The sequence below is a fragment of the Helianthus annuus genome, chromosome 9 (assembly GCF_002127325.2).
Source record: "Helianthus annuus cultivar XRQ/B chromosome 9, HanXRQr2.0-SUNRISE, whole genome shotgun sequence".
Classification (NCBI taxonomy): Eukaryota; Viridiplantae; Streptophyta; class Magnoliopsida; order Asterales; family Asteraceae; genus Helianthus; species Helianthus annuus.
In genome coordinates, this window is record NC_035441.2 from 180,596,906 (window position 1) to 180,609,522 (window position 12,617).

Sequence of the window (12,617 nt, forward strand, 5' to 3'; positions counted from 1 at the left end):
TCTTCATGATGAGTGCAACCGGTTCCACGATTTTTGGAAAAACATAAATGACATTCAGTATCAACAAGTTCTGGAATCGTTAGTTTGGTCCGACCAAATAGTCGGAGCACCTGAACATAAGTGGCTACAAATGCCATTCACGGGGCTTCTGATAGCAAACCGGTGGAATGTCATTTGTCTCTTATTAAGTGACCTTGGTTGTGCTTCATTTTTTCCCATGTTCACAACAGCCGAAGAAAGTATTCCGCATCGAACAGTCGCGCTTGTACATGTAAACAGGAACCATTTTATTCACATCAGATTAGAAGGGGAATATCCAATGCCAACCCCATCAGGATACTGGCGACAACCGACACGGAATACGCCAGCAGAAAGTTGGTATCACTATTACAAGGAACGTATTGACCATTATAATATGATCGTTGATGAATATAGGACCAGGGATTACATAGATATAGGGATGTTGTGAATATAAAATGTTATTTACATGTTTTGACAATTTGTAATGATCAACATACACGTTATATAAATGTTTTGGCAACTTGTTCAAATTGAATTTGAAAAAACGTTTAAACGAATCAACGTTAACGTATACCGACCGTATTTTCGTCAGTTCCGCATATAGTAATTGAAAATAAATGAAAAATACTGAATTGTATACGGGCCGTATAAACATATACGCCTCGTATACAGTGATCGTATATTAAGTATACGACAGAATTATAATAAATTAAATTAATGTATACGAGCCGTATACACTTATACGACCCGTATACGCAGGAAAAAAGATCGTATAAGTTTTATACGACCTCATTTCCACCATACGGCCTCAACATTCCACAAAAAATTCTCTCTGTTTTCTCTCGGATCGTTCTTGGACAGCGTTCTTCGGCGTTTTTGGCGTTTTCTTCTCGTTCTTCCTATACGGTACGTTTTCGTATAGTAAACTTTCAAATTCCATAACATGTTAGATTATGGTCTTGTATAGGAAAACGTAGATAGGCATAACGATTACGATTGTATAATTCAATTTGAAAAAAAATTTGAAACATAAAATTGTAACTGATTATTCAAGTGTATACGGTCGTATAAATTGTATACGATCGTATAATGTTTGATTATTCAAACTGTATACAATCGTATACATTTTATACGACCGTATACACTTGAATAATCAAAGGTTTGTCGACCGTATACATTATATACGCTCGTATAACCTTTGAATATTCATACATTATACGATCGTATATTTATATACGGTCGTATACCTGTTTGAATATTCAAAGGTTATACGAGCGTATTTAATGTATACGGTCGTATACTTGTTGAATATTCAAACATTGTGCGAGCGTATATGATATGTACAATACGTTCGTATACAAGAACAGTATTGGTATAATACGTTAACGATAATCGTATAGTGATTGCTAAGTTGTAATTGTTATTTGTTACAGACGATATGGCTGAGTCATCAGCAGCTGGTGCGGCCCGTAGAGGTCGAGGTCAGGGTCAGGGTCGGGGCCGTGGACGTGGACGCGGACGGGGACGTGGACGTGGACAGGAGGAAGAGGTTGTGCCCGATTTTACTGAGATGGGGCAGTTTGTTAGAGATATCCCCCGAGTTACCGTTGCCTATAGGGTTTTGGGCAAATCACGGGAGATGGTGCTGGATGCGCCTCGGACCATAGATTTTCAGTTTTTACCGATATTGGAGCGATCGGTCGGGTCCGGGAGCTCATGCCAGCTAACTCCCCGTGGGACCGCTTATTTGATGTCGCCGTAGAGCGGGCCCACAGGGAGATTACTTTAGAGTTTTATCTACCTTTTCATTTACGGACACCCGGGGTGGGGGTTTTCAGCATTTTTTGACGGCAGAGGCCGTAGCTTTTTCTATTTGCGGCAAGAGTCAGAGGATGTCACTTCCTCAGTTCGCTGTTGCCTTGGGTCTGTACTCACAGGAGGACTCAAGGTCCCGCGCATTTTATGATGCGCCAGTCACCACGCACACTAACGTGTTGTGGCCGTATTGGCGCACTATTGGGTTCGGGGAGTTCGCCAAACCGAAGCAGCGATCCCCGAAGGCACGGGCGACTGATCTTTACGACCCGTTACACCGATACCTACATTGGTGTATCACCGTGACGATCGCCGGTCATCATGATAGCAGGGAATGGGTCACCCCAAATGACCTATTCTTCTTGCACGACTTACTTAGCGGCGGGAGGGCCAACTTGGCGTACAAGTTGGCCGCATATCTCGCCGACTACGCTTTTAAGCGACCCTCTTCCCACATCAGCTGTGGGGCCTTCGTCACCCGTCTGGCGAAGGGTTACTTTCGCCTCCTGTCCCCACAGGTGGCAAGTGATATGACCCTAATACGCCAGCTTGACAGGGTTGGGAGGGACACAGCCCTATCGATGGGTTTGGCTCGCGAGCTCGAGGGAGGGCAGCTGGTTTGGGCTTATGGTGTGGGTGAGGGACCCCGTAGACAGGGTGGTGGAGAGGGTGGTGATGAGGAGGGAGACGATGGAGAGGGAGACGAGGGGGAGGGAGATGGAGATGGAGGCGACGGGGAGGGAGGCGATGGAGAGGGAGGCGACGGAGAGGGAGTCGGTCATGCTGGCGATCGATCACATGTAGCTGCGGAGGAGTTACGGGGTGATCGCCCGTACGTTCGACGCAGCGTGAGACAGCGTGTGATGCCTTCACCAGGGGTGGAGGAGAGACTCGTTCAGGTCGAGTCGGATGTAGCTGCAGTCAGAGGGGATTTAGCTGCAGTCAGGGGGGATTTAGCTGCAGTGAGAGAGGATGTACGCTGGATGGTCGAGGCGATTGTGGCTATGCATTCTGCCGCGCCCCTACCTCCACGAGCTGGCGCAACACCACCACCACCACCACCGCAGTTGCTTTTTGTATTATTATTATTATTATTATTATTATTATTATTATTATTATTATTATTATTATTATTTTTTGTTATTTTACGTTTGAAATTTTGTAAAAGTTTATCTTTTTTTTTGTTTTAGATGTAAAACATTATAAATATTAATCTTATGTTTAGATGTTAACTTGTTTGTTTAATAATTGTTGTCGTAGTTTATCATAATCATATCACATATTTATCGTTTTACATACTGGAAACTTACTAAACATTATAAATACGTTTAACTATAAACTCGACTCGTAACATAATCCGATATATACAATACTATTTTAAAATTTACAAAACTTATTAAACGATTTCCCGATTGCAACAAAAAATTAACTATTTTATACATATTTATCGTTTTACAAAGTGGAAACCTATGAAACATAATAAATACGTTTAACTACAAACTCGTAACATAATGCGATATATAGAACACTATTTTAAAATTTTCAAAATTTATTAAACGGTTTCCCGATTGCAACAAAAAATTAACTTTTCTATACATATTTATCGTTTTACAAAGACGAAACTTATTAAACATAATAAATACGTTTAACTACAAACTCCTAACATAATCCGATATATACATCAAACGGTTTCGCGATTTCAACAAAAAATTAACCTTTCTTGCTATACGGGCCGTATAACATTATACGGCCCGTATACAGATTTTAAAACTAAAAACCCTTGTCCAACCTTCGAAAAAATATGCTACTATGTATACGACCCGTATATAATATACGGCCCGTATACATATAAAAACAAAAAAACATTCCACTCATGAAATTCTGTGCATGAACATTCTATACAGCCCGTATAATTATATACGGCCCGTATACAAATTGGGATGTAAAAATAAGATTATAAGGGTGTGGATCCAAACCCAAACCCAAGAAAAAAATAAAAGCTAATCCTAAACCCGATCCTATACCCACCCTCAAAACACGTTGCAAATGTGTCGGTTCAGGTTTGATTGCTATAGAGTAGACCTGGCAAACGGGTCGGGTTGGGTTGGGTCGGGTCATGGGTGAAAACGGGTTCGGGTCAGAACGGGTTCGGGTCAAAACGGGTCAATTATAAAAAAGGGTTGTTTTGGTTCGGGTCGAAACGGGTCCGGGTTGAAACGGGTCCGGGTTGGAACGGGTCCGGGTCAGAACGGGTCCGGGTCGAAACGGGTTTCGGGTCGGGTCGGGTCAGTTTTTTTTAAGCATATAACTTTGGTGATCATACTTGACATGTTAACTGTCATTAAAAAAACTAAAACTTTTTGAACAAAAAGACATTCAAGAGATAAGCATTCAAAGGGAAAACAATGCCACAAACATTAACTCAGCACAAATATTATTAGTTTAAATGTATAATCCTCGTTACAGACAGTGAGATATGTTTTGAAATTGTGACGCGTAGCATAAAATTTGAATGTCAGATCACGAGTCATCCAAATTGGCTTTAACCGGTGTCGTTTTACGCCTTAGGTTCGGTTCGAAACGGTATTGGTCGGAACGGTTCGGTTCGAAATGGTACTTGTCGAAACAGTAAACGGTAAGGGTCGAAACGGTTCGCGCCGAAACGGTTCGCGTCAGTTCGAAACGGTACGGGTCGAAACGGTTCGATTTGAAACGGTACTGGTCGAAACGATACGGGTCGAAACGGTTCGCGTCGAAACGGTACGCGTCGAAACGGTACGCGTCGAAATGGTTCGCGTCGAAACAGTTCGATTCGAAACAGTACGGGTCGAAACGGTACGAAACCCGCCCCGACCCGAAACTCGTCTCGTGCGGAAACTCGTGTCGGTCCAAAATCCGTTGCGATCCGAAACCCGTCCCGTGCAAAAACCCGTGTCGGCCCGAAACCCAACCCGAACCGACCCCATTCCGATCCAAAACCTGCGTCGTGCGGAAACCTGTCTTGGCCTGAAACTCAATTTGAACTGAACCCGTTACGTGCCGTAACCCGTCTCGTGCGGATACTTATGCCGGCTCGAAATCCATTCCGACCCGGAACCGTCCCCGTTTCTTTAAGACACTAACCCACATCGACCCATTTCTTTAATGTTGTCGACCCGAAAATAAAAAGATGGAATTTCAAGTGACCCATTGTGACCCATTTAGTTAAAATATCTAACCCAAACCAACCCATATAATTTTAAAATCAACCCAAATTGACCCATTTGGAAGGCTTTGGGTCAAGATTGCCCCCTCTACTATAGAGTCTCACATAGTCGATAGTTTCTATAAGCAGATTTTAGATCTGTGTTGCAGAGTGGAGTTCAACGGCGATGGAAGAGGGAAAAATCAAACTCGCCGGTCAAAATTCTTTAATGAACTCCGGCATTTCCTTACGTCCTCACCGGTGTTTCGAATATCGGCGCCCTTTTCACATAGTAAGCCAGTTATTACGGTACTATTTTGCACATCCAATATGTTCAACTTATGAGCAAAATTGTGATTATTAGCTTTGATTTTGTGATTAACATGACAATTAGTCATAATCTTCTATGAATTGTTGAATGCCGTGTATTTAACTTGTGAATTTTGATTTTGAAATACTGAATTTAAGAAAATTACGAAACTATACGGAATCGGTTAATCTGTGTTTTCTTGTATGATATCGGTTATAGTCAGCGGTAAGTTAGTTTAATAAATGAACGAACATGAACAAAAAATTCCGTTCGTTTGGTTAAATGAATGAACATGAACAAAGGCCGCATTTGTTCGTTTATGCTCGTGAAAGTTCGGTAACATGTTCGTTTGTGTTCGTTAGTTTGTGGGGTTTTTAAGTATGTATGGATAATTAGGTTAAGTGCTCAAGTATGTATGGATAATTAGGTTGGTATACTTTGGCGGGATCTACTTAGTGTCTGTGATGCCGATTTTGTTGAAATATAATATATGTTCATTAGCGTTTGTTTGTGTTCATATGTGTTCATGAACGTTTTGTTTGTGTTCATTTATGTTCATGAACGCTTGTTTGTGTTCATTTGTATTCATTTGTGTTCATGAACACTCGTTTGTGTCCGTGTGAGTTCATGAATGTTTGTTTGTGTTCAGTACCTAAAATTAACAAACGAACAAGCTCATTTCCTTAACGAACAAACACGAACAGAAAATCTCGTTCAGTAAGTATTCATGAACTGTTTGTGAACACATGTATTTCCTTAACAAACGAACACGAACAAGGCCTTGGTTCGTGTTTGTTCGGTTCGTTTGCAGCCCTATGTGTGACCTCACTATAGTTCAATTGCTCCATGTTTTTCACTAGTGAAATACTCAAATGCGCACACCTAAGCGCCCAGGTACGGCTCAGCCAAAAAACCGCCTTGAGTGCAGCAAAGCGCATAGGTGCACTGAACCGGGAAAAACCGGCCTGAGTGGGTCTGGAACAGCTATAAATGCTTGTCCTGAGCACCTTACGACGGGCTAACCCTCCTTGAGCCTTCGACTACCTAGGTTTTTCACATTACAACTTCACCAGCTTTGCAAAGGATCTGATTTGGGGAAGAAATTGATAACAATAGCAAATAAGTGTTTATATTCAGGCTCTTGAATTCACATCAGTATATCTAGTTCAGTTGACTACATAGATCATACAACATATAATTATATTCATAGAGTATATCAAGAAATATTCTTCAAAACACAGATCTCACCCCTAACTAAATTCATGTGATTTTTATGTCTTTTTCCTGCCTAACAAATGATAATAACAGAAAAAAAAAAAAAAATTTGAACAAATGCTATTCACTTTCACATTTGCTTCAAAGAAACCAAATTCTTTTTCTGATCTATCTTAAAATTCCAAAACTTCCCTTTAGAAGAAACCAAATTCTTCTCACTCAAAAACTCCCAAGAAAACCATTTCTCAATCATCCGATCAACATCATGTACAACTACATTGGTCCCATTTCCGGCCCGCGCAAGAACACCAGCCATATAAATAGCACTCATTCTTCCCGGTGACTCGGGCCCGTCCCCACCCGGCCCATCCACAACAATAACATCCCACTTAGTCTTGAACACTTCTTTAGGAAGCCCGGTTAACGCAATCTTGCATTTGGCGGTAAGCGTTCTTACTCCAGGCCGCAAAGAACAACTCGAGTGTGTTCTCGCATGCTTGAGCAACTTGTATGCTTCCTTTGCAGACGTTTTGTACCGGATTCTGTAAACCCGTGCCGACCCATTAACATTCGTCGTCAAATCAATTAGCTTTTCAGGTTTGTCCTCTAGAAAAATTGTTTTACCGCCTTCATTGATGGCTGGTAGTTTTAGATATTGATCTTCAAGCCCGAAAACAAGAAGATTGCAAGGTGATTTTTGTAAAATAATATCCGAGAGAAAACGAAGTTCTTTTTCAGATAATATTTTGTTACCGTATGTGTCGGCCCGAGTGTTTTTTGTGTTTGGAACATGTTCTAGATTGAGGAAATAAGAAGTCGTTAGGGTGATTCGGAGTACGCGAAAGAGGGAGGCGCTGACTAGGATGAAAATGAGAACGAGGATCAATTTCCGCTTTGTAAGGCTCATTTTGAATGAAGATTTGTGTATAGTTTTAGTAAGGTTTAGAGTTGGATTTGAAACAATGGAGAATGGGCATTTTAGGTAGAATGAATAAAGGGAAGTATTTGCAACTAAATATCTTTGTTGAGTTGAGTGAAAAGGAAGGAATTAATGATTATTGCTGTGATTTGAAGCATAGAAATTGTTGGGGCATCAACAAACTGCTACTTATTTTTTAGAGGGTGTTTGTTCTACATTTTTAGTGATTAAACTATGCTACATTTTACTACCAGTTATCTTCATATTTGTTCATTTGTCTTTCTGTTTACATCTAGTCTGGTGGTATGCACATGAGCATGAGTCTCTCTTTTTAGCTTTATGTGAGGTAGGAGTGTGCAATAAACGAACCGTTAACCGAAATCGAACCGAAATTAACCGAAACCGAATTAAGCGAAAGTCGGTTAACGGATATTTTTTTTTACCATCGGTTAACCGAAATTAACCGAACCGAACCGAATCATTTTTTTTATTTCTAGCTTTTATACCTCTATTTCATGTATTTCATGTTTTATGCTTTCATTTCATGTAATAATACTTCTATTTCATTTATTTATGCCTTCATTTCATTTATTTATACCTTCATTTCATTTATTTATACCTCCATTTTATGTATTTAAACATCTCTTCATGCATTTATACCCCCATTTCATTTATTTTATACATCCATTTCATGTATTTATACATCTATTTCATGTATTTATACCTCCATTACATGTATTTCTAAGCAAAAAATTTAGCCGTTGTTTGAATTGGTTATTAACCGAACCGAACCAAGAACCGAAAATCGACAAATTAACCGAACCGATTAACCAATGACTTCGGTTACAGTTACGGATAATGCTAATAACCGAACCGAACCGTGCACACCCCTAGAAAATAGTGTTTTAGGTTGGATAATTTTTCATTATATGGCTTATTATTGTCATCATCAAACTTTATACATATATATATATATATATATATATATATATATATATATATATATATATATTTTTATAATTTAGAAATTACATCAAGATCTGTATAAACGCGAATGGCTATATGGGGAACCTGTGGCCTGTGGGTATGGCTGAGTTGACATCCGAACTCACCAAAATGAGCCCACATGGGTTGAAGTGAAAAATGGGTTGTTATGGTAGTTGGGAGAGGTTGGTCAGTGGGTTATAAGGCCTCACTCATTGTAGACTTTTTCTCCTACTTTGTGATCAAGAAACTTGGGACATCCTATCCTACATTATTATTATTATTAAACAAAGATCATAGAATAAACTATAAAGGACTTGGTATATAGTTCAGGACCCATTCTTCAAAACATAGTTGATTTAGGGGGATATTCATATAACATATAGCCATATAGGTGCATTTTTTCAATTTATACTATAAAACAGGTTACAGCTCAATGCTTTTATTTTGCTAAAACGACTCATTTAAACCCGATTCCACCTTTGACTCATTTAAACCCAAGTCCACCTTTGTCCGAACTCTTTTTGGCCTAAAACAATTGCTTAGGTTTGAACTCATTTTGCTCATAACTCGTTTAACAAGAACTCGGTTTAAACAATAACCTGGTCGTCTTGTCTGTTTTTCTAGGCTTAATTACAGTTTATTTGGCTGTGGTCGGTATGTATCTCATCCAAGTGCATGTAACATACTTATAAGTCTTATAGAGAAATAACTAAAAACTGAATAAATAATATGGAATTAAGAATTGAAAAAGGAAAATATCAATTAAATTAAAAGTGCAACGCAAAGTATACGTCGCGTGTGATGTGATCTACAATAATTTATTTTTACTAAATGTCTCATTTGATGGAGCTTGCAACATATAATAATATGGTTCATTACAAGCAGCTAAACATAGTGTGAATTCAGTAGTAGGACCAATACTAAACTATTTGTTAATTGAATACCTCCGAAAATGGGCTTTGTGACTAGTATCTCTTCCCTCCAACTTGTCTCCTACCAAAACGCATCTTTTAAACGGCATCTATAATCTATTATCATTGGTTAACATCCAACTCATCACCATAAAAAAGAATGTTACTTAAGAAATCTTTCTCATCAAAATGTATTTTAATACATCTATGATATATGATTAATATCGTTGTTATTACGATTGATCACGATTTTCTACTTAGTATCGTATAAAAAGGAATTGGAATTTAAAGTAATTAGAAGTAAAATGTGTCTCACTTTGTAGTCCATGAATCTTAAACGTGTTAAATGAGAGAACGCTTGCGGTTTATGGCGTTGAAGAGACCTAAGTGGTTTAAACTTAAAAGATCAATCATTCTTTGAATCTCACTCAGACTCTAATTCATAAAGAATTATAATAATCATATATATTTTGTCACAATAACCATATATTTCCGTATTAATATTTTTTAGACAATAAACAAATCTTTCTTTAATTTACCGTGATTAAACTAGTTTTTACGCTAATCTTAATTAACATCAAGCGGTTCATGCGAAAATATATATGTTTTTTTTTATTCATAACCAACACCATTTATCAATTCTAAACTGTACTTGAAAAGAGAAAAAATGTCGTTTTCCTTTGTAATTTTTATAAGTTTAAGGGGTGACATTTCTAAATTAAATATGATTAGTGGGTTCATAAACTATATTAAATCCTTAAGTTGGATGGGCGGAGGTAGGAAATATAAACCCACCCCAACTCGGATCCACAACCAAAGTTCCAACTCACTTCTTATGTAACCAACCGTATATACCCATCACTATCACACACTTGTCACAATCTAATTGGTAAACAAGCCATCATATCCTGACTCATTCACAACTCACTGAGTCAAACCAGCCTGGGAATAACTTGTTTAAACAAAGCCCATTTGCATATTGATTGTTTATTAGTCTAAATCACTATCTAAACACAAGAAATATGTAGGATTTTTTGGCTTAAGCTCTGACCAAGTCTCTTTGTTTCCAGATCCCATTTCTTGGCAACTTCCTAATAAGAATACAAGAGTAACCACTTGTGTTGTAGATGTCATCAAACACATTTATAATACTGGCAAAGGTTTCATTTGTAGACGAATAAGATCCGTTTTTCGCTTTTGTATCGGTTTGTTAGATACATAAATCTTGTTTATCAACCGAAAGATTTTAATCTTGATTGTTTGCAATGGGGAGGAACAATGAAGAGCCAAGAATGATTCAAACTAGACCAAAGGTACAAACTGTACTAATCTTTTTATCTTTCAAATGATATAAAAACTTATGATAAGATTATTGTTATTATAAACTTGTGGAATAACATTATATGGATCAGGGTGGAGTGGAGCGCGATATGGTGAAATCCCTTTTCAAGGTAACGGAAACCGCAAGACCAAACAGTATGATCATTAAGGTATGTATTAATGTGTTTTAAGCGTTTGACTCTTTTACGTTTATTCAAGATTTTTTGATATTTTTAAGGAAGATCTAATGATGAATATGAATAACAGAAAGCACATAGAGTCATACCTGCACATATCATAGCCGAAGCCATATCAAATCTTCATGGCGTAGACCTTAGATGGTCGGGACCCATTACACCTGCGGAAATGCAATATGTGGAACAGTACGTTGTCGCTAAGTATCCCGAATATTCAAATGCGCTCGTTGAAGGAAAAGACAAACCTGACCTTTATGAGCTTTGTGTGAAAGAAGAACCTTCACAGCCTTCTCCAGAAGACAAGCGGAAATCGCCACGAGGGGTATTTAGGGAAACGCCAGGAAGTAACTTTCACGATGTTGTAAGAATCCAACTTGAGCCATCAAGATTACTCGATATCCTCACTAAAAAGTCATCATATATTGGAAGTTTTATTTCAATACCCGAAATTCAAGCAAGAAACAAAGTTTTAAAGCATTGTGGATTACCCGACGATGAGTATCTTGTTTTATTCACATCGAGCTATAGGGACGCCATGATGTTGGTTGGTGAAAGCTACCCGTTTTTCAGGGGGAATTTCTACATGACGGTCATGAACGAAGAACGCGACTACATAAGAGAGTTTGCAGGCTACAAAGACTCGAAGGTAGTTTCAGCACCCGAGACGTGGTTAGATCTAAGGATCAAAGGTTCGCAACTGAGTCAGTATTTCAGAAGGAAAAGCAAGCATAGCCCGAAAGGCTTGTTTTGTTACCCCGCGAAAGTAAATGGGACCCACTACTCTATGCATTGGGTCTCGGAAGCACATAGAAACTCGTGGCATGTTTTGCTTGACGCAACGGCTATGGTTATGGGGGAAGATCGGCTTAACTTAGCACTCCATAGGCCGGATTTCGTGCTATGCAGTCCTGATGACACGACCACTCGTTCTTCAAAGATTACTTGCTTACTTGTTAGGAGGAAATCATTTGAAACGACATCATAAGAACACTATAGATGTTTACTGTTGTTGACAGCTTTGTGCCGTAAACGTAGAAGTGTTCTAACTTGTTTGAGCTTGGCTTAACAATAGCTGTTTCATTGGTTTTAGCATGTAAAATAGTTTGCTGAATATAATAAAAGGTATCAAAATTGTAACCCAGAAGAGCATGCCTTGTATTTGGGTTTTTTTTTTTTTTTTATAAACAATTGTTTTTGTGAAAATTGAGAGATTTCATAAAATAGATGGGTAATAGAACAAGTAAAAGGCATAGTCATAGGCGTATCCAGTTGACCCGTTTATAAATTAACTATTTTCTACATATTTTGACCCGAACCCATTTTGACATGTTAAACAACCTGTCCAACCCACCCATTTGACCATCAGTACCTGAGAAACAGATTTTTTTGGGTAAATGAGCATACGCCTGGCAAACTATCATTGAAGAAAAACGAAAGGGGGCATACCCTCGTCAAGTCACCCAAAACAGGCTTTGGGGACCAAAAATAAGAGACCGTACAACCAAGACTAGGTATAAACAAAATCGTAGATCTACAAGGGATCACTTTCCCGTTACAAAATAAAACAGAATTGCGTATGTAACAAGTCGGACCATCCAAACTACGCGGACTGTACAAATTTAGATACCAATAATAGCCCAACTGATGCTTGGCCTTCCAACACTCACAACCTAAATGATCATAGTGTTGGTAATCGAACATGCGAATCACAGGTATGAATATAAAAGAATTGAGAATC

At 38.6% G+C, this 12,617-nt stretch overlaps 2 protein-coding genes across 5 annotated transcripts; one reads left to right on the plus strand and one right to left on the minus strand.

Moving 5' to 3' along the window:
• Nucleotides 1–5,120: 5,120 nt before the first annotated feature.
• Nucleotides 5,121–12,023, plus strand: LOC110879916. Of its 4 annotated transcripts, none has more exons than XM_035977944.1 (4): nt 5,121–5,329; nt 10,433–10,675; nt 10,775–10,852; nt 10,950–12,023. In XM_035977944.1, exons 2-4 carry the CDS (start codon nt 10,628–10,630, stop codon nt 11,862–11,864), a joined length of 1,041 nt encoding a protein of 346 aa, XP_035833837.1. In that variant the 5' UTR covers nt 5,121–5,329; nt 10,433–10,627; the 3' UTR covers nt 11,865–12,023. The 4 variants fall into 4 exon arrangements, with proteins under 4 accessions (XP_035833837.1, XP_035833839.1, XP_021984152.1 ...); XM_035977946.1 differs by having other exon boundaries at nt 10,647–10,675; XM_022128460.2 differs by having other exon boundaries at nt 5,121–5,312.
• LOC110876893 (probable methyltransferase At1g27930) lies at nt 6,676–7,452 on the minus strand. Its single transcript, XM_022125050.1, has one exon. The coding sequence runs from the start codon at nt 7,450–7,452 to the stop codon at nt 6,676–6,678; it is 777 nt and encodes a 258-aa protein (XP_021980742.1).
• Nucleotides 12,024–12,617: the final 594 nt, after the last annotated feature.